The sequence below is a fragment of the Phallusia mammillata genome, chromosome 1, assembly GCF_965637545.1.
Source record: "Phallusia mammillata chromosome 1, kaPhaMamm4.hap1.1, whole genome shotgun sequence".
Lineage (NCBI taxonomy): Eukaryota > Metazoa > Chordata > Ascidiacea > Phlebobranchia > Ascidiidae > Phallusia > Phallusia mammillata.
The window spans coordinates 18,192,007-18,214,601 of NC_137252.1; the positions used below are offsets into that span (position 1 = coordinate 18,192,007).

A 22,595-nucleotide genomic window follows, 5' to 3' on the forward strand; every position below is an offset into this window, starting at 1 on the left:
TTGCGTCTTCGCGACCCACTCAAAAGTGCTTAGCGACCCGTTTGGGGGTTGCGATCCCCGGGTTGAGAAACACTGTTTTAGATAAATCGGCGCTCTTCAAACTGGGTGTTGTTCGAATTCGGAAACATTTTGAAAATATGCGCACGGTGCACCACAACATTTGCATGGGTACTTAGAACCACATAGGTGTTCACAACAAAAGTTGCGTAATTGTGTATGACAACATACCTACCACCCCTACAAGTTTTGTTGTCCAGAAACTATAAATACACTTTTTCGATTTTCCACCCTACCATTTTATTTCATGTCTGTAAACAGGCCCAAAAGTCCCTTAATTAGCCTATACTACATCAATGACTTAAGATAGCAGTATCCGTTGCAAAGGACGAGTGAGAGCAAACATCTGTGGTGCACTACTGTTGACTAGTAGCCAACTGTTTCATGTCGATTTAAACGAAGAATCTGTAAGTAGAAACGATTCGGCTGTTAAACTTAGGCCTGTAGGGCCTATGTGTGGAACTTGACCACAATAAGCGCTAAAATTCGGGCTTTTTTGTAAAAAATAAATACAAGTATTGGCAGGGCATGTGTCATAGCCATAGCATGTGCCTGTTACTGTCTGTTACAATTTCACCAACTACGTAAAAATGTAGGACGTTTTTTCGGATTTTTTTTTGCTCTCTCTGGTTCGAAAGGGTACGATTTTATGGTTGTATCGGGCCCTTGTTAAAACTTGAAAAGGGGCCATATCCATGCATATTTATACGGTTAAACTTTCGTTAGTAGGGGAAAATATTAAAACATACGATTAAATAGAAATCCCCTTAATCCTGTGGCCCCTATAACGATGTATAGCTTCTACAAACCTTTTCCGCCATCGAGTGTTTGCAACAAATGTTCAGCGATTTCCACTTGTGACTAATGATGCGTGCAATTTCTATTGTGCTCTGTGTTGACGAAAGTAAAACTGTACAAGAATAAAAATGATTGCAAAACCCTTTTTTGAAAGCTTTTTTTAGATTTCTTGTTTCACATAATGTGCCTCGTCTCTTACCTATTCTGTTTTAGCTAACTAAGGTAAATGTATAAGCGGCTGAGGTCATTAAACTACAAACGTTGCGTTTTTCACAGCATTTTCTTTGCATAACATTTGCGTTTGGCGCAAAGTCGACACGTCTCTAAAAATGAAAAAACGAGCATTTACAATTACAAAAATAACTGGCTTCGTGCAAATTTGATTTGTGTATAAAACAAACTTTGCTAATACACTATGTAATTTCCAGGAACTTGCCCATTTATTGCCTTTTTCATAGTGTGTGGAATTTTTTTATTGCTGTTTAAAATAACACAAAATTTGGCTTTGAAATTTGGTATATATAATCTGAATGGATCAAGACATACTAAATGGAATCGGAGAACTTGATTTTGAGGTAATGTATAAAACTTATTTTAAATAGATAAGTAAACATCAAATAGATTGCTTTTATTATTTTTTTCAACTTGCTTGTTTTTTAATGTCACTTTTTAATATGTGTCTGTGATACTATTTAGTTTTTTTGCCAGAAATTGTAACTGTTGATGGAAGAAGCTTTTAATTGTCTGATGGCAGAAAATCAGTGTTTCTTTTCCTGGTTGTCCTTTAAGCTTGATACAACCCTGTGTATATATAGTTACATAGTAAAATTGACATGAACAGTATAAATTGGTAATATTAAGCCCCGTTTTTGGTTGCAATTTTGACATTAGGAAGCACATTGGAATAGTGTGTATATTTATTGTTTCTGCCTTTAGAAACATTCATGCCATGATCAAAAGTGGAGTTCATTGTAAAACAAGATACTGTAGATCAAGTCTTTATTGAATTGGTGAAACAATCTCTATCTTGCGTTTGTACAAGATTGTTTCAACCAGTATTTGCATTTCATAAAGATTTCTGCAATATCCTGATTTTAGTTGTTTTATTATGAGTGCACTGCCACCAAACTTTACTAAATGCTAAGACATAGGCATTACTTTCAGGTTAAAACATGTTGGTTTAGAGTTAGACAATATATAACTGGATATTTACATACCTGATAAAACTATTCTCAAAATTAAATAATATGTATGCAATCAATTGACAAACACTGTCTAATGCAAATTAAATAGTAATGTAAGTTACACTTACATTCAGTACATTAAATAGTACATAATAGTACAATAGTACATAAAACAAAATTAAATAATATGTATACAATCAATTGACAAACACTGTCGAATGCAAATTAAATAGTAATGTAAGTTACACTTACATTCAGTACAACAAGTATAAAACTGTTTTGTAACATGAGCATGATTGCAAAATGCAGGTACAAAGAGCCAAATTCAAACTGTTTTTGCAGTATTACTTTTTATACTTGGTTCTTCGTCGTAACTGTTCACATGTTTTAGGAGCTTCAGCCCTCTATATTTCCCATACCAAGTGATATGAACATTGATGACTATTTGCGGGAGATTCTGGATGAACAAATGTCACCGACACAGGTGGAAGTCGATACTGGTATGTTTTTTAGCATTTTGTCTTGCCGAACAACACAAAATTTCCTTAACATTCTTAACATAAAAATGCATGTACCATACCAAGTTCCCCAGTGGTTGTGATTTGCAACAAGTATGTTTTTCATGATTGTTCGCAATGAATCAACCACTTTTTCAGAAACACTCTTTTAAACTATATTTATCCAATTTGTTAAATTGTTTAACACGGTTAAAAATGTTCACCAGACTTGCACGCGAAAGTCAAATAAACATACAAAGGCAGTTAAAGTATTAGTGTTACTTAAATTTAACCATCATACTTTAATATTGGTGTTATTTTTTGACTTCAAGACTTAATGAGACCTTTAAAAACAACATCGTTTAATTTGTACATTACAGATCTTTCAATTTCGTAGATTTTCATTTGTACAAAGCTTTAGTGTAAAAATATTTAATGATAAAACATTAAAAATAATAAACTGCATATTTTTTTGTTCAGTTATCTACTCTGAACAAACTTTGGAAAGGTTAATAACTCCTTTTTATTTTTATTTGCTGCAGATAATGGACCTTATATTGGCCAATGGAAAGAAATTGAAAACATTTCGAAGAAGAACATTCCAGCAATAAATAATTCATTGGCTCGTTATTTTTCCGATTCTTCTCTTTACCAGAAGATTAGGACCATTTTTCCAGATGAAATTGAACACAAATGCTGGTAAAAAGTTTATCTTTTACAATTTCACCTAATTCAAATTATTGTTTTATAATCAGCTTGCTTTTTTGGTTCTTAGGCATCAAATTAATACTACAGATGACCCAATACCACAAGAGAGTCTTACAAAGGCCAAGGCAGTGAAACAAAGCCTTTTAGAGCTAGTTGGGACACGATTAAATGATGAAAACTTTGCGATGCAAGCTGATGATCGTGTTAAACTTCAACAGTTTCAAACACTACTTGAGGTGAGAATTTACATTTTTTCCTCAATGGCATATGTGGGTTGTAAATCTGAAGGATTTGCGTTCTGATCATTGTTGAAAAACAATAGTGTTTGCTGAAAGTTAGAAACAAGCTAAAACTTGTGTAGTGTCTGTTTTTGATTGCTGTCAAAAAGTGTTACATAGTGTAACTAAATCTGTAGTACGTTTCTCAATACTGGCGAAAAGTACTATTCAGGCGCCCTACTCCGTGTAAATAGGTAACTCCATTACGAATTCCAAGAACTGTCATGCTTGAACAAACGTACGTCAGGTGATCGTTGATAAACGTTAAAGTTGTCCTTGTTTGCTGGAGTCAGAATGCTATTAGAAACTGCTTATAAAATCTGGTTAAAGTGATGTTGCTTGCAAACCAGTAAGGAAATGCGGCATTTATTAATCTTTCCGTGCAAAAAATGTATTTGAAGTTTTAACCCTCGTTTATTTTGTGTTTTCACGAATGCTAGCGGACTTCGGTTGCGCAAGTCCATTCAAACTAACCTTGAAATAGCATTTTAAAGTGCGTCATAAAGTACTCTTTTCTTTTACTATAACTATTCGTATGTATTATTCTGTTTTTGTAAGGTTTACTGCCTTGAACTTTATTTGACGGTTTGCAACAATTATCTTGGGAGTTTTGTTAGGTTTACTACTTCCACACCCTGTGGGCATTAGAACAACAGCACCTCGACGTGATGTTAATGTGTGCTTCTAACGACTTGTCGATGTTGTTTTACGATAATATATAACACGCTGTAATGTTTTGAACCATGGGTACACAAAATTACGACAATACCCAGTTTACTATCAACACATACGAACAGAACTTAAAACATGCTGAAGTATTTCCAAACTTATGGGAGCGAGATTTTTAATTAGCAAAATCGCGTGCAAGAGGTCACGTGTAGCAAACACTACCATGGCCCATTTGCGCTTGTACGGCGGTGACCGACTGTTTCCGGTGTATCGTTGGGGAGTAAGAATCAGACGTCAAGTAAACAGGATGAAAGTTTGAGCCGAGCCACCCGTGAGTGCTGGTAAGGGGAAGGCGGTGCTTGTTACAGGAACACCCATAATCCCTCGCGAAGCTCATCAGATTCTGGTCAATGCTGTTACTGTTTTTGTTTACTGTACATGGCGGCATGCCAAAACGTGCTGTCCATTACAAAATAAATTAGTACGTCAATCTTACATGACCAGGCAATTTTGCTACAACACTGAAACAGTATTAACAGTTTGACTTTCTTTTTTAACTTTTTGCATTCAGGCTTAGGTCGCTTAACTTTGTTTATTTAAGTATATTTGTAAGCACCATAAAACTATTTTTTCAATCTATCATTAGCAGAGTTTACGTGTATCACACAATAAATAACAATAGAGGGTGCAGACTGTGGTGTGGCTTTTTTCTCTACTTGCGAAATTTGTAGCCGTTAAACTTTGCTGTGCTGGAATACTGGAAAGGGGCATTTTCCTTCGACAAAGTTTGTGGTTTTATGGCAAGTGACCAAATATCTGCCAACGTTTACTATTGTTTGATCAAAAACATGTTTTGTGCCGATGCACACAATATTACGTTGCCTCACGTTGAAGTTAAGAGATTCCATCTAAATAATTCGATGGCCTCTTTAAATTTGCCGCCAACGAAGTGGAACAATCGTACTTATTCCCCGGGGCGAGCACAAGAAATCCGAATCTTTAACCTGCGTGAAATTCTGACTCCTCTTATTGCAAAACACCAACAATTGCTGCAATAAATGCAATTCTGCTAATCAGTATGAAACGTTTTTAACTGTTACCAATTAATTCTTTTCTGCTTACTTGCGGCTAACTTCTCCAGAGGGTAAATATGGTTGGATGCAAATTGGAAGCATGCAGCGAAAAAATAATTAATGCCTGTATTTCTTTTTATTCTAGGCTAGAGACTGATTTACTAGACATTATTTGCTTGCTTGCTTGCCCATTGGTTTTTTGCACTTGATGAATCATGTAGCTGTTTCAAGCCAAATATTTATCAACGTTTTTGTTTTTAAATGAATGACAATGCTAGTCTGTTGTTCCAAATTACTTAACTATGTTTTGATTCTGTGCGGGCTAACTGCTGACTTCGCAACACTGACGAATCTGTTTATTCGAACATTCCCTTTAACATCACAGGGATCGTAAATCTCAAACCGTCGCCTATCATTTGTTGAGAATTCATGTGGTTAATCGCACATGGCTAAATCGCATAATCTGGATATTCGCATGTCTAGTGCAGAGTGCTCCCAACTCTGGCACACGGGCCGCATGCTACCCGCCGGAAGCTACAGTGCGGCCTGCAAACAGTTTCTGCATAGAAATCATCGAATCGATTGCAGTAGCCACAGTCCAAAATCATATGCTCATCATCAGATATACAGAATAGTATGTATCTAGGTCTAGGCATTATATTTTTTGCAAACATTGGAACTTGCAGGAAATTTAAAACAGTTGTAACTGATGAGTGCGTGCAGTTGCGCTCAGTAAAAATAATATTTGTGCCTCAAAACATGAAGTAGAATAGAACAGCAAATTCAGTCCTTTGATACAAAAGATTTTCTCCTGTGCGGCCCGCCAAGTATTTGCCAAACCCTAGTGCAGTGGTTTCCAACCGATGGTACGCGTACCACTGGTGGCTCGCGACGGCATTTCTATGCTATACCTTCCGGTATTTTATTTATTCCGTATTTTACACACAAGTCGCTTATTCTGACTTAAAACACCAGGTTGCGTATCACTTGCAACGCTGGTGCAAAATTAGGACGCCGGTAACTTTTTGCAAACTCTTTTGTCTCCAATTGTTTCGCCATTATAAATATAGCAAAAACGATTATGCGCTCACCATTAAAATAGTATCCAGGGAATTGAGATGTACTGCAAGCGCAATAAATTCATTAAATTTAAATCCATTTCGCACATATTGGAAGCCAAAGCCTGACTTACGAAATATTGTGTCAAATGACATTTCTCGGCTGATGGGAAGCAAGCACTTACAAATTGCTCATTAGTGTGCGGAGCTTTTCGTTGTATTACATTTTTATTTTTAGAATGTAACAGTTGTCTGATTGAAAATATTTCCTTGTAAGCATGGGTGGTACGCGGTGAAAAAGGACCAGAAAAAGGTTTGAAATCGCTGCCTTAATGTGATCCTTCATTTTCTTAGTCTCGGGCCAATCTGGTCTATAGTGTGTCCAAACATGGTTTCGTCTGTTGTTAAGACCCTGCATAACGACGAAATGCTAAATCCAATTTACAAGAACTTTTGCTTAAGGCATTTACCACGACAGCAATTCCTCGTAATAAAATAAATGGTAATCAAGTTTATTTTGCATGTCACACAGAAATCCTTGTGTTTGCCACTGCTTGTGTTCTGGTAGTAAGAATAGCCGGCGGGGATTCCGATTCTCGGGCTATGGCGTTTTGCGTTACTTAAACCAAAGGTTTGGAATAGTTTTCAAATTTTTTCTTTTATTTTACGGCAGTACGGAAAGTTCTTAAAAACTACACGGTGGCGCTAAAGAGGTGCTCTGAAATATTCATTTTCGGATTTGGTGCCACACAAGTTTTGCGGTAAGCCTTCACAATAGAAACGGTGACAAAAACAGGCCTACTGACTAAAGCCGTTGTTTTATGCAAAAACAACATAAGACCGTAACTCTACTGGTTTGTTCAACGAACTGGGATTGTGAATGTCAACCTGTAGCCTATCATTTGTTAAGAAAGTTTGTCTGGTTAATCGCGTACAGCTTTAACGCATAATCCGGATTTTCGCACATATTTTGAACAAGATATGTCATCAACCATGTGCATTCTCTTGTCTTGTTACTTTTTCTTCTCATTTTTAACGATACACGTGAAATGGAATAAAAATGGACGATATTTGACTAAAACTCGCTTGTAAGAATGCGCTCCTGGGCAACGATCCATAACACAACACCTTAATTCCCCATTGGTGAAGCTAAATTTCACACCTAATTCGGGTTTAAAACAATAAAATTTCTGGTTTGGGTCGGGTTTTAGGATAGTCATTTTGGGTTCGAGACCCGATTTAAAGCCCACTTACATTATAGGTCCCAGTGAAATCGTACTTTGTTTGGTGTGGCCTTGTCACGTCTATAGGTAAAACCATGTAGGTTGCCTGGTTTGTGAAAGTCATTGTCCACAGTTAGTTGAAACATCGCAAATGTTGGCATGTGAAACTGTTTCCTTATAGCTTGTATTGCTTTGGTTTGATTTACTTTGGCTTGTGTTAATGATCAACGCTCTAAGTTCCTGGTATGGCCTTGCAATTGTTTGTTTAATTGATATACGTTGCCGACATGATAATCACACCTGAAGTATTTTACGGATACTTATTTTAGCAGAAAGATTTGACTTTTTAATTAAAGTTTTGTTTGCGGGGTCCCAGATCTAGAAAACAATTTGCGGACCAAAAATAAAAAGCAAAACGCGTGCAATCACAATAAATTTGCACTCGGTGCAAAGCGTTCGCCAAATTATGTACTTTTACTTGAACCAAAGTAGCTGCTTTACTTAAATTTATTTCTAAATTATATCTCATAAGCTATATTCTGACGATTGTGGTACCAGTTTTTTGCTTTGTTTGCATGCAAGAGACGTACAAAAAGTCTGACGCATATGGTTGTTTAGCTGGTAATACTCTTTCCAGTCCCACAAAATCTGTTTCGAGCAGTTTGAAAATCCAAATAGTTGGCAAGGAGTTTTATTTACGTCACGGCTGCCAGTACATATATTTTACTAAACATGGTCACGGCCGCACAAACTCCTCTCTGCGGCTGCGTATGACCGTACGGCGCGCATGGCTGTACGACCGAAGGTTGTGCACCGCCGTTTTGCACCATTTGTGTACATGTTGTCTTCACATTGGCGTTTGACTTACAATTTGTAATCCTCTTGTCATTGTTTTTGCACCAAAACTTCGTTCAAAACCAATTAACCAAAATTCTACCCAAAATTTTAAAGCACGCTTTCCAAAATTGCGCATTTCATCATAACGACGGGATAGTCCAAGTATTATAAATGTTAAAAGCCGTCTAGTCTAGTGTTTTTAAACATGTTTTTGTCTGTTGGTAAGACCCCATATACCGTCGAAATGCTAAATCCAATTTACAAATTTTTGTCGGTTGGTGATATTTACACAACAGCAAATCCTTGAATTTAAATGATGATCAAGTTTATTTTGCATGTCACACGAAAAGTGCTCGTATTTTGCCACTGCTTGTGTTCTGGTAGTAAGAATAGCCGGCGGGGATTCCGATTTTCGGGCGAACGCATTTTGCGGTACGTAAACCAAAGGTTTGGAATAGTTTTCAAAATCTTTTTATATGTTAACGGCAGTACGGTGTCTTATTTTACCTGACAGTAGTTTTTTATCATGTTAAAAACGACATGGTGGCGCTAAAGAGTTGTCTTTGGATAATTATGGGTCCCCTGCCCTGAAGGGGACACATATTGATTTTGCTCGAATTGTTTTTTTTTCTTCCCAAAGTTTGTCCGACTCGTTTTTCCATCAAATGTTTGATGGATTTGGATGAAATTTACACAGATGGTAGATATAGTTATGTGGATGTGCATCCCACTTTGTTTTTGTTGATAACCCCAGTATTTACCCCGCTAGCCCCCTAAAATGGGTTATTTTCTTCCCAAAGTTTGTCCGACTCGTTTTTCCATCAAATGTTTGATGGATTTGGCTGAAATTTACACAGATGGTAGATATAGTTATGTAGATGTGCATCCCACTTTGTTTTTGTTGATAACCCCAGCATTTACCCCACTAGCCCCCTAAAATGGGTTATTTTCTTCCCAAAGTTTGTCCGACTCGTTTTTCCATCAAATGTTTGATGGATTTGGCTGAAACTGCTACAGATGGTAGATAAAGTTATGTAGATGTGCATCTCACTTTGTTTGTCCAAATAACCCTAGTATTTACCCCGCTAGCCCCCTAAATTGGGTGAGTTTGTAAACAGTGTCAGAATTGGCTGAAATTTGGATAGCTTGTGGAGTATGCCATTTATAGTTGTCGATTGTTGTGTTCAACCCTGCAGCCCTAACATTTACCCCACAAGCCCCCAAAGTGTAAAACGTATTTGTATGTTACTGGACACCACAAACGAAAGATTTCTGTTGCTCAATAGTGTTACAAGGGCAACGTTTTGGTGAACGTTTTTGTGCCATGGCAAGTTAGGGGGTTGTTAACAGCCCTATGACGTCAGAAACATTAACGGTTGTTGCTCAAAACACATCTAGTGGTCGAAGTTTTAAACATTGGCGGATTTGGCTGAAATTTTGCAGTACTGTTGATTGAGTCATTGAGGTTTCCTATTTTTTTAGTTTATGTGTCGGACCCCATTAGTTACCCTACTAGCCCCCTAAAATGGGTCAGTTTTTTAAACAGTGTCGGGATTGGATAAAATTTGGGTAGCATGTGGACTATGCTTTTTGTAGGTTTCAATTGATGTGTTTTACCTTGTAGCCCTAAAATAAATGAACTTTTAAAAAATGTCCTAATTATATGAAATTTTGCAAAGTTTATTAAACATACTAAGTCCTCAAATGTTATGTTTTGCCCTGTAGCACCACAACTTAACCAACTAATTCCTAAAATGGGTGACCCTTTTCACAATGTTCGAATTGAATGAAAACTGGACAGCTTGTAGAATTTGCTATTTATTTTTTGTTTTACCCTATTATGCCACTACTTACTCCTTCGTTTCTTTGAAAAGGAACGTTAAATAGGACATACTTCAAACAATATCTGGGGTGAATCTAAATTTATATAGTTTGTACTCTACATAGTATTATTATTTAAGCCCAGTGCCGATCACTGCGTTTTACCTTACAACACTAAACGTTCACATGGTTATCTCTTGAAATCCATTATCTACAACTTTGCATGTGTGGGGACCCATGAGTTTCTGCTTGCAGAAACAACTAAGGTTATAAAAGACAGTAGATGGTATGGGACCCAATATAAAATAAGCATAGGAAATATATCAATGTTTTGAAATAGGTTATGGTGTATACACAAGGGCAATATGTGCTAAGGCACCCTTCTAGTTAAATTTCGAATTGCGTTATCCAAGTTTTACGGTAAGCCTTCACAATAAAAATGGTGGCAAAAATAGGCCTACTGACTAAAACCAACAGTTGTTTATTACTGCAAAAAACGACACAATACCGTAATTTTATATTTTAACGAGTAACAGTTTTGTGAGGATTTATTCACATACATCAAACAAAAAGTAAAAAGTAAACCCTGGGGGGCTACGGTACGGACCGAAAACCAAATGTCTGCCCCTGAATGTTTTGTTAAATGTTTGCATAAAATGCATGTCTGTTTTGAACGAAATGTTTTCATTGTTCGTCTGTCCCCACTTCATGTTGATAGCAGGATACCATTTATCCATTAGCCATTAGCTCCATAAATCAAATCTTTGCGCAATATCCTTATAAAATACAAGTAATATAGAAACAATTTTAAGTTTAGGAAAACCTACAACAGTAAATTAAATTAGTGATTGGCTACTGTTGTTGCATTTTTTATGTATTTGGAAACTAATCATAAGCAACAACTTTGCATGTACCTGAAACAATGGGTTTCTTCATGCAGAAACGATTATTCTACTAAAAACTCGTTGCTGTGGGAATTTTTTTGAAATTTTTTTTCTTAAATTAGGAACACTTTAGTGAATTTGGACTAACAATTTGGTTAAAACCAACTTTCGAGTTGTTTTTCTGCTTTTGTATGCTCGTTGCTCATGTAATAATAGTTTTTGTCGATGATGCGTTTACTTGGAACAAGCCTTGCTGTGACAAACATACGGATTTTCCGCTGGTTTTCCATCTGGCTAATGAAAATTTTGTGTGCTCCATCATCTATACAGCACTTTAGTGAAATGTCGGAAGTCGGTGGTTTAAGACCACTTTGTATTGGATTAGGATTATATGGATGAGCTTCTATAACTTTTTTTGTTATGCTTTCGAGAAGTGTATTTATTTAGCGCACTAATGTTTGTCATTTTCACAACGTTTGGAAAATCAATAGTTTAAATTTAGACAAATGGTAAAACTTTTCTAAAAATGTTAATCCTGCGCCAATGCCATTTGATCCAAACCGGACATGTTAACTTGCTTCATCAATCCAGGCTTTACAGTTTGCGTTTTTGCTTTGCCTCTATACTTGCAGTGACGAAACTGTTGTGTAAGTCCTTTCCTCTTCAATGGAGCGCTGCCAAGCGAAAAAAATCAGTGAACTGTTTCTAGACGTTTTGCTCATTCGTGACCAAGGCAAGTGTCACGTTTGTACCTAGGTGTTTGCTTAAGCGGGTGGTAAGCCTTTTTGTTTTCAATGTCAAACAGACAAAACTTCGCATATTTTTGCGAAGTCTTTTAAGTGAAACTTGTGTAGTTAATTTTCAAAAAGACCTTGTGACTTAATTTTCAACAGACCTTGTGCTATAGTTTCTTTGCTGCTAGAAGGATATGTGAGCTGAAGCCAGTCAGCTGTAGCAACTTTTTTTTAACAGTTCGAGAACTTTGGAATGTCTGCTCTCAGAGTAATTAACAAACTTTTAAAGTATACATCCCCTTTCCGCAAATCCTGGGCATGTATTTACGTGTGTAAATAAAACAACGAAGTCAGAGTTGTAAAGCTAAACTGTACCAGACGACAGCATTACACGGTGTCAGTATTCCGTACTTGAATTTCTATTAGCTAGCCTTTTGTAAACAAAACGAGCGCAGAATTGTGGTTGAAGGTCAATTCACGATCGTCTGATTAAAAAACGACCTAACCTTGAACATGGTCAATTTTTAGCAAACCAACTATACGTTTTGATTTATCCAACAGAGGTGCAACTTTATGTCTGTGGAATTGTATTTTGGGCTGCTTTTAATGTCATCGTGCGAAATGCTGTTTTGCTTTGTTTACGGACTCGCCTGAAACGTTATCTTACAGAGGGTATTTTCGTCCGTTTATTTTTCATCCAAACAGTTTGACCTTTCAGTGCAGTATTGCTGAAGAAAGTTATACATCGCTACTTTTCTACTTGCACGTACAATACTGTTAATGTCTTCGTGGTGTGTTTAACTTGTCGTACTGTTTTCAAAAATATAAACATTGCTGGAAATAGGCCTTTGCAAAACGAGCCGATCTGACCTGATTGACGTATGTAAGGTTTAAACGTTTTCGGCCCGCCCTGCGTTAGACCTTCTGTTTGACATTAGTATCCTCAATGTGCGATTGTAAATTTGGTTTATGCCACGTCGCATGTCCGACTATTGAATTACAAAACAATAACTTTCTCCTTTCCCTGCTGTCTGGGTTACCAAGAAACCCCGGGCGGCCTTCCTGACTGATCAATTTAACCCCCCAAAATAGCATTCTAATCCATAGGTGAATATGACATTATGAGTGCAATGTTTGCTGGCAAATAACAACGACGACTTGTGTATCCTTTGCTTCTTATACACCTCTTTCAGCTTGTATTACCTGTTGCACCCACTTTGTTAAATTACCAAGCTGTTTAGGAGGTTTTGCTAAAAAATTCTATAATCTCTGGTGTAACATGTTACAACGGTTTCAAAATCCGCGTTGGTGTTCAGACCTCAAACACAAGAAAATCACCACTTGCGAAACAAACAGTGTCACACATCTATTATTTTCCCGGAAAACATTTTCCGGTGTGGTTATATTCAGCCGAAAGTGAAACCACAATGCACGCATGACAACCGCACACCACATTATGCAAAGCCACGCGGTGTGCCAATACTGACTCCTGAGCTACAGCCAACGGCTATTGCGCCTAATAAGCTGGATCGCCCGTATTTACTCAGTAGCTGTACCAGTTCCTTTGACAATGCGCGACAGCAGTCTGTGTTGTGACCTTGACGCTTTGCCTGTCTGGACCCAGATGAGCGAATTTAATCGTATTTTGTGCCTAGCAAAGATATGGTTGTTGAAATCTTAACAGCTGAGCAGTGTAGCAAGGACGACAAATTGTTCTACCTTTAATCAGCAAGCGAACTTGTATACTTGTGGTTGAGTTGTGGAATCAAATTGTCTCCGTTTTAAGTATGTCAGTTCATGCCACTTGGTTTGGGTACTATCCAATTAATTTATACCCGCAAGCAATGTGGTTTACAACCTAGTGTAACAATTTGTAACAGTGTGTATTGAGTTTAGCAAACTGTTTTTTTCTAATTATGGACGATACAACATATGTATAACTGGTGGCTACAAATTATGAGAGAGTTCAAAAACAGACTTGTCCTCTAACAAGAGTACGAATAGGCAACGTTCCCGCTAACAGACAACATGGTTATGTTTTTAATGTAGTTTTAGTAGGTTCGAGTGTTGTTATGTTCTGTTATGTTATTTTATGATGGTTAAAACTCATTTTACATAATGGCATGGCAAAGTGTGTAGATTTTGTACCTTGGCATTAAGCTTTTAGTGCGTGTATTTGCAATTTTTTGCGATTATAAATTACTGTAGGGCTTGGTTGTACTCCTTTCCTATTCTTCTTGTGGGCTTCCCCACATAGTAATAAGTATGAGGTGTTTTTTCTGACAGGAGCCCGAACTGGTGATGAGGTAGACCATAGATCAGGAAATGACATACAGCGGTCGGTGCAAATTATATATTTTAGCATTGGAGGGTTTGAAGTAGCGTCGAGATTCGTTATGATAGTTTTTAGACTGACCTTACTTGCACAATGGGACAAACCAATGCAGATTAGAGTAGACGAAACTGGTAACATTCGAATACAGGCTAATAAACATATCCTGCCTAGAACAGTCTACCCTAAGGTGTTAAGTCTGTGTAACGGTGGTTTGTTTGGTTATTTTTCTGGTAGTCCACTATCCTGTGATTCAGAAACAGTTCCAACTATTTCATTGTGACAAAAAGAAACGTTGGTCATTTTCAAGAAATTGGATGATGCAGGCTACATGACTAGAAACTTGTTTCCACGTGTTGTCGTAGAGTTGTTTGAATAACGATTGTTGACCAGAAAGTGAATTCCCCGGTTGTGTTAACCATTTACGAGATCAGTTGTTGAGGTTGGCATTTCCGAGTCCTATGGTGAACACAGTTCGTTCAAACAAAACAAGGGATGTGACAATGGCGAAAATGACTTTATGACGTTTCCGGAAAACTGTTAAGCGCTCCAAACATAAAACTGTTTGCATTTTGCTGACAAAATGTTTGTCACATTAAAGCCGCTAAGCAATTGGTGATGTGGGCGATTTAGGCCGTTGTTTTGATATTAACGTTTTCTATGTGCTACGTCTAAGTACAAGTGTGTTTAACGCCCGCGGCTGAATTCCATGACAAGACAGAACAAAAACCATCAGTCCAAGAATTATTTTAGGCTGTGCACATGCACATGCACTAGCAATTAGTTTTCTTATAATTTTTCAGAACCTACAAAGGCTGTTTGTGTTTACGTAGTGTGTTAGGCTCAACTTTGTATCTGTTCTGTCTACTGTTGAACAAAATCTGATTGTGTTCTATTCTTGTAAGCAGAGGAACCAGCTTCAGGCCATCGACCTGGTAAAGATATTCGAGAAAATGTTAAAGCGGGAACACGGGATTATATTGACAGCACGGGTAGGTTGCACTTCGAATCTATATATTTTTTCTGTGCCAGGATGATTTTTTTTGTTAAAAGCATACTTTTGAACGTTTTATAAACACTTGGTTTCTGCATTTTTTCTTACATTATATTTATTGCATATAACACGAATGAAATGTAGTTGAACTTTCGACAAGACGGCTTTGAAATTTAATCAAACAAGTAACCTGCCTGACCAATGTTTTTTTTGCCAAGCCCGAGTAGTTGCTGTGCGCGATTGAATAATATGTGGGGCTGGATGTGATGATTAAAACTTATGTACATTTACGTGGGTATTTGTGAAATCAGTCATAACATTATCTACCGACTGTTGCGAAAATCAGTGGAGAAGACTACCTTATTCAATAAAAATGCAACTCTTTATTGTTTAGGACACGGCACAATCGTTCCCCAATGGACACGTGAATACTTGTCCGCCTTATGATACTCCAGGTGTTGCCCAAAGATTCCAAGATCTGTCAAAGGTGGGGTAAATTTTTATTGAGCAACAATTGTTACAGTACTGACTCCGCGATATTTCCCACACAATGAAAGTAAAAGATGAACAAGGCCTATATGTAAATGTCGTTTGCTCGCGATTATTCCGTTAAGTGGAAAACAAACAACATTTTAGGGAGTTATTGAAGTTTGCATCTGACAAACTGTGTCAGCAAACATGTGATACACTGTGTTCTTTGAACCAGAAAAACGTTCGCTCTCACCGAAAATATACCACAGTTTAAGGTGAAACCCCCAACCCCGACAGTCGCAGTTTCATTACTCAAAAATTTACATTTTATTACACGCACTTTATTGAATAGGATATTTCGGAGATGCGGGAATTCTGTCGTGAAGTCGGGGGAGTACTGGAACAAACTTTCAGTGACTTTCAGCGCTTGAGGCTGTGCACGGGTGGAAATGGTAAGTGTAGTATAACATGACACACCAATCCCTAGTAGTACCGGCATTTTTGTAAAAAAAAAACGTTTTCAAATCTGTTGCCATGTCATCATACCCATTTGTTAAAAAACGCGTATTTAATCCAATTTAAACCATGCGTTATCGGGAAGACGGAGCCGGAAAAACGAAAGGACACGTGAATACACAACCGCGATCCATCTGGGAAGCGGCGCGCCTGTTGGATGTTGCGTAAGGCCGCAAATGTTGCCCTTCCGACGTTTCTGTGAAAACATGCATCTCTAAACGTTGAAACCTTGTCCTAATGAATTGTTTGTGTAAAACATTTATCAACGAAGTGTTAAAAACATGGGTGACAGGATTTTGGAACAGTTTAATTTAAAACATATTTGTGTCTTGTTGCCATGTAAGGCGTATTCATGCGTCACTACGTTGTGCGTAGTTCACGTCATCGACACGTACGATAGGAGTCAAATTACGAACGCAGAGGAAGCTCGCATGTGGCAAACCATCGTCAATTTAAGACAATCCCTGATCAAAAACAGAAGGGTAAGCTAATTTTTGTTACTGTTTAAAGATTTGGCGGACCAATTATAAGACTAATGTAACGGTTTTAGTCTTCAGAAACGGCAAGGCATGTGTTGGTTATTGCTTAGCGTGATGTATGATTAAACATACGGAATCATACACTATTCGCGCCCTAAAAGTCGCTACACTGATTTATTTGCATTTAGACACTACTGGATTGGCATCGGGAAAGGGTTTTTCCGCGTTTAAAAGGTCTACTGAGCAAAATTCACCATGAGATCGCTGAGTGGCAGAGAGCACAGGCCTTCGCAGCTAACGGCAAATACGTGGAGAGCTATGATATTGATCAGCTCGAAGACTGGTAGGTGAACACAAGCACAGCCCACCTGATACCATTTTAAAGTTTCAAGTATTTGAACGCAACACTTGGTCTACAAGTGTGCATATAAGCGATGTTGCCATGTAAACTAACTTTTTCGATAATGTTTTTTGCAATGCTTTGTCGGCATCATGACTCAGGATAGCTTTCAGATCGGCGTTACATAACTTTGCACCAGTTGGACAAAAAACTATACTAAATATGCAACCTGGTGGACGGAACAATTGTCCAGTATTTTTGCTTGTGCTTTGTTACGTTTTCTGATTACCAGTTATTATTTTTAGCTGCAAACCCACAGCTGAATTGATGATACTAAGTCTTGATCAGATTTACAATCTCACCCAACTTGAAGTGAACACCGTAGATGAAGAAAGGCAATTTATCGAAATCCTTGAGCGTCTTAGAGTCAGCTACGAAAACCTTATCAAAGAAATAGTTACATTGTAAGAAAAAAAGTTGTTGCCTCTGTGCATCCGCTAGTGGTTTATACAGTGTTTCACTGGGACCAAAGATATTGATATAATATGTACATATGTTTGGTTTATTGAGCTTACATTTCATTTGTGTTATCGCCACGCATTTCTTGATTAATTATTAAATAATTAGGCGTTGTGATTATTATTCTTACCAATAGGCTGTTGTTGACTGGTCAATAGGGACAAATGTAAACGATGCAGTCGTAACTCGTAATACAGCAATTTGATTTGTGTATTTACACACAACCCGCGGTTGTTGATTTGCAAATATTGTTGGAATCTTTGTATTATTAGATCGCTAAGAAATTTCGAATCCTCCCACCACTTACTTGTAATATCATGTTCTACCGTTTTGTGTTTTAGTGGACTTGTCGTCGAGAAACAACCACCGCAAGTTCTTATGAAAGACAAGAAATTCGCTTGTCATTTGCGCCACCTAGTGTCGAACGGTCTCGGTCTTCACCAAGTAAGTTTTTGTTGATATTCTTTCTGTTTACAATTTTTAGGTAATGTTCATCCTCAGAAAATATGCTTAAACTTTTTAGTTGCATAAAGCTTGGCCGTAACCTCGTCAATTTACATTACAGTACAGCTTTCCGACCAAAGTATCTTTGGTAACGAGTGACGTTGCTTGTGCAATAAAAGACACCGGGCCAACAACGCCCATGTAAGTACAGTTTCACAATGTGCTTCCCCGTTAACATTAACCTAAATCAACCGTTGTTTTATTTGTTTAAAAGCAATATTTTGTGGTTTTCACTATTTCGCAGTCATCATTAGTTGCTTTTAACACTATTTACAGGTCTACGTCAGGCGAAATTGTAAACAACCTAAAAAATTCGGATTACAACGAACAGACAAAACAACTTCATATTCACATGACCAATATGGTAAGTTTATTTTATCATGAGCCAAACCAAAATATGCCACAACCCGAAATCAAATCAGAAAATTACGTCTAAAAAGTACATGGTGGAAAGTTTTGTATCACATTTTACTATGCGCCGTAAGTTCCATGTATATCGCTTGAGCGATATCTTTCTGAATGTTTGTTTCGTTTTTAGACGCTTAAAATGAAGATGCGCGGTGACAAAGGCAGAGCTGACACAGTCGCCGAGGAGAAGTATTGTATGGTGTTTCGATCCCAAATTCGTGTTCGTTTATCGTCCAACACAGAATACGAAGTCACTGCACAGGTAAAATACTTTATCTTTACTCTGTTTTATTCGTTTTCAATTTTTCGACACCTTATAAACCATTTTTATCTTGTGTGTATTCTGCTTTGACGATGTGTTGGCAATTGTTTTTATAATTTCAGACCATGTCTTTGCCCATCGTTGTAATATCCCACGGAAAACAGGAAGCGGATGCACGCGCCACTATTTTTTGGGATAATGCCTTTTCCGATGCGGTGAGTTGGAACTGCTTATGTTTTGTGTGCACCTTGGCAGGATTTCGCCGATTACAAGAAAATGCTGGGCAATATGTCCAAACACTAAATTATCAAAATTACAACGATTTGTATATAACAACACCCGGCTTAAGCAAACTGTGTTTACTCGCGAACAAACGTGCCATACTTTCCTAAAAAGTTTATCGCTCATGTCATGGCAATTTGTCATGCGAAAAAATAAATATTTTGCTGCTACATGCATGTACTTCGCCGAACGTTTGTGTGGCCACGAAAAATGACAGTCTTAACAGCGAAAAGAGTGTAGCAAAAATCTGCAATAAAGTTTCAAGGATTGATGAGTGTTTGTTTTTATTTTGAATTCCCACTTAACTTGTTCCCTTTTCTTTAGTTTCGACGACCTTTTGAAGTACCAAGTCAGGTGCAATGGAGTTGGATTCTTGATGGTTTGCATTGGCTCTGGAAAAAAGAATGTGAAAACGAATCGAGTGTACACATGGAGGGTGGCGGTCTAAGTCTTTCTGCTACCAAGTATTTGACGCACAAGCTCTTTAGTAAGTTTAAGCATTTAAAAATAGTGAAATGCAATTCAGTGAAACGTATACGTTAGTAAGGAAAGTTTTTTGCTGAAAAACTAACAAACAAACTTTTATAGTATATAGCAATACTTGGTTAAACTTTTATAGTGTTTTTTGAACTAATTACCTGAGGTAGCATTTGATGTTTTTCTTTCAATTCACCGTGAGAGTATTTTTACCTCGGTTGACGACGAACAAACTATTTTTCCGTTCTTACCCGACCACCTTTGTTGATTTCAGACACCGAATCTGTTGAACCAAGCACCATGGTCACGTGGAAGCAATTCAACCATGACAGCCTACACGGAAAAACGTTTACATTTTGGAAATGGTTTTTCAATGTCATGGAGTTGGTTTCGAGCAACTTTGTAAAGAAATATTGGAATCTCGGGTAAGAGATTTTGTTTCGTTATGTGTAAAGCTGTGCCGTTTTTACTGAAATTGTTGATGACGTTTACTTCTCAACGCAACTTAATTTTACTAATCAAACAAGTCTACTACTAGACGTTGTTATAATGTGCATCAAATGCGCGCGAATTTCTTGCAAGCAAACGGCTTGTGTAAAACACCATCTTTTAAAAATATCAAATAACTTCAACACCAAAGAAGATGTTACACATATTTTTTATTTCGAGGTTGATAACAAGACACATGCCGAACTCCTTAGTTTTCTTTCTCTGTCTTCTATGAATATAACTCATGTAAAATCCTTGTTACAGCTTCGTCGCACTTCAAATCAGCCACCGCTGTTGAAAACAGACTTAAGCATTGTATAGATAGAATGTTTGGTTCTGGCCCAGCTTAAACCTGTATTTTCGGGCTTTTTAGATCTAACCGGCAGATTTGATCATTACAGATTAATTCAAGGTTTTGTCAGCAAAGCGACGAGTCAGAAAATGCTGCTTCAGCGCTCGCCAGGAACTTTCATGTTCCGATTTAGCGATACAGTGCTCGGCGCTTTGTCAATATCCTGCTATACTGTATGCAAAGACAGTAAGTTGTAAAATAGTTTATGGATCCTGTCACATTCCTGGGCATGAAACGTGGTTTAATAACAAGCAGTTACAATAAATGAATTTGCCATGACAATAGGATTTCAGTTAATGTCAAATGAGATAGCACAAAAACTTCCTTGCTCAGGACTTAACGTGTTGTTTACATCCTCAGATCCGAACCGTGGATATGAGGTCGGGCATCTGCAACCAGACACAGTTAAAAAATTTCAGCAGCGCAGTCTCCCAGACATGGTGAAAGACATTCAATATCTCCACTTTCTTTATCCCGCAACACCAAAGGAGCATGTGTTCGGTCCCCACTATACTCCTGAGCCACGTGGGTATTGTTTACCAAATTGGGCTAAACAAGCCATGCAGCTTAGGCATAATTGTTTAAAACCAGATTTAGTTTTTTTCACACACTCGAACGTCTCAATTTCCCAAGATAGTTCGTCGGTACTGATAAAAATTATAGTCATTCAATACGATGTGTAAAAAATCACAATTTACCTTAGCGCAAATAATGAACTTGTGACCATTATTGCACAGAACCCTCGACAAATGACGATGATTACTGGCCGAAAGAGATGCACGTTGTTCTAAAAGGAAGTCACCAGCAGCGTCAGTCTCCCAGTCAAACTATTTCACCCAACGGGGATGTCCTTTCGCCAGGTGTTTTATCTCCAGGTACAAGCTGTGCCCTTTGTAATTCAGAGTACAAAGACCCGTTAACGTCAATAAAGTCGTGAAATAAAAATTAAACGCCCCTTTACCTGGACTCGATACATATTGAACGAGTGAAGTCGAAATTCGAGGCCGCCCAATGTAGAACTAGATATACGGGTTTGGGTTTGAAAACATTCGCAGTAAATAAATAATTTGGTAAATTACCCTGATTTGTATTTTGCATTGTTACATAAAACTATTGCCTCTTTTTAAGTTTATTTGATTGCTTTCCATTACAAGCAAACGAAAAAGACAGTTTTTAATGTTTTAGGCTCTGTTTCGGAACCGTTTTCACCTAACGTCAGTCGGCATGAAAGCTTGGATATCTCGATGGGAAATGACACTCAGCCGTAACTAAGCCCATCGGATTGGCGATATTTTGCGAAAAAAAAAGTTCCGTTAGTACAGTATACATACGCTATACCCTGCTGCATATTGTTATTTTCGCTTTTCTGCATTCCACCCAAAGGGCCTAGTCGCCATAAACTTTACTGATTTTTTGTGTTTGTCACACGGGCGCATTTGTAGATAATCTTTCATTGCCAAAGTTTTAAATTTTTGTTGTGTGTTGCCGTGATTGTGTTTGAGCCATCGTTTTTTAAAACGAGTTTGGGATGTTAAGAGCAACCTTATAAGAAAGCTGAGAACTAATCGAAGCGGGTGGTGTTACTGTTTGTGCTCAAATCATTTATGTAGAATATATAATTATTGTCTTCTTCTTGGACATAGATTGTACATTGGCTCAAGAATTGTTCAGCTAATCTTCATACAGCATAAAATCGCCCTCTTTCACAGTTTGGATTAAAAGCTTTGCAAGCAATCGTCCCTAAACAAAAATTATGTCGCAAATTAATCTTGGTTAAATCTGATTCATCCGCTGCTGGTGGAACCAATGTGTGTAAAATCGAAAATTGTTTCAACATTTCTGCAGTGTCCGTTGCATATTTTGCTTTTCTTTGCTTGCGCTTTTTGCCGAATAATCTTCTGCGCTAATTTTTGCACTTTATTGTTGGCTTTTATAAAAACCTGTTGACTTGCTTTGTGTGCATAACACGTGTGTGCAGTTGCTGTAAATAAACTCATTGAAAACTAAATGCTTGAGTATTTATTGGTGACTGATTGCATAACAGCTTGTATGTAATCAACCAATACAAAGTTTATGTCGGATGCATTTTTTATTATTTTACAGGGTGTTTGAAAGAAGTGTCAGGGGTCATTGAATTTTTTTGTGAAGTTACATTTCTTTAGCTAAAATATTCTGCCATGTAGAAGGGTGTATGACAGGTACTTTTCTGCTTCAAGCACAGGAGGTGGGGTGAGATATGGTCTACAATGGTAAACGGACCTTTTTTAAGATGAGTCTGATGCACTAAATGTTGATGCAAAATTGAGAAACTGCAGAATGGCCACAAAAGAAATCTGGCAAAAGATTAAC

The 22,595-nt window shown here is 37.5% G+C and overlaps 1 protein-coding gene across 2 annotated transcripts; it reads left to right on the forward strand.

Annotated features, from left to right (window-relative positions):
* The first annotated feature begins 1,265 nt into the window (after positions 1-1,265).
* LOC145213111 (signal transducer and activator of transcription 5B-like) lies at positions 1,266-22,254 on the forward strand. Of its 2 annotated transcripts, none has more exons than XM_080081352.1 (21): positions 1,266-1,430; positions 2,431-2,539; positions 3,079-3,235; positions 3,312-3,480; positions 15,059-15,145; positions 15,542-15,634; positions 15,971-16,070; positions 16,510-16,616; positions 16,802-16,956; positions 17,259-17,417; positions 17,814-17,916; positions 18,038-18,117; positions 18,253-18,340; positions 18,515-18,646; positions 18,769-18,861; positions 19,253-19,415; positions 19,680-19,830; positions 20,296-20,432; positions 20,607-20,771; positions 20,984-21,121; positions 21,432-22,254. In XM_080081352.1, exons 1-21 carry the CDS (start codon positions 1,386-1,388, stop codon positions 21,512-21,514), a joined length of 2,514 nt encoding a protein of 837 aa, XP_079937478.1. In that variant the 5' UTR covers positions 1,266-1,385; the 3' UTR covers positions 21,515-22,254. The 2 variants fall into 2 exon arrangements, with proteins under 2 accessions (XP_079937478.1, XP_079937484.1); XM_080081358.1 differs by having other exon boundaries at positions 15,062-15,145.
* The last annotated feature ends 341 nt before the right edge of the window (positions 22,255-22,595 follow it).

What these genes read in the sequence shown, in the direction of transcription:
- LOC145213111 (XM_080081352.1), top strand. Translation starts at nt 1,386, where the DNA reads ATGGATCAAGACATACTAAATGGAATCGGAGAACTTGATTTTGAG. An exon ending in AGTTTCAAACACTACTTGAG is followed by an intron (nt 3,481 to 15,058) that starts GTGAGAATTTAC and finishes TATTCTTGTAAG; the next exon opens with CAGAGGAACCAGCTTCAGGC. An exon ending in AATACGAAGTCACTGCACAG is followed by an intron (nt 18,647 to 18,768) that starts GTAAAATACTTT and finishes TTATAATTTCAG; the next exon opens with ACCATGTCTTTGCCCATCGT.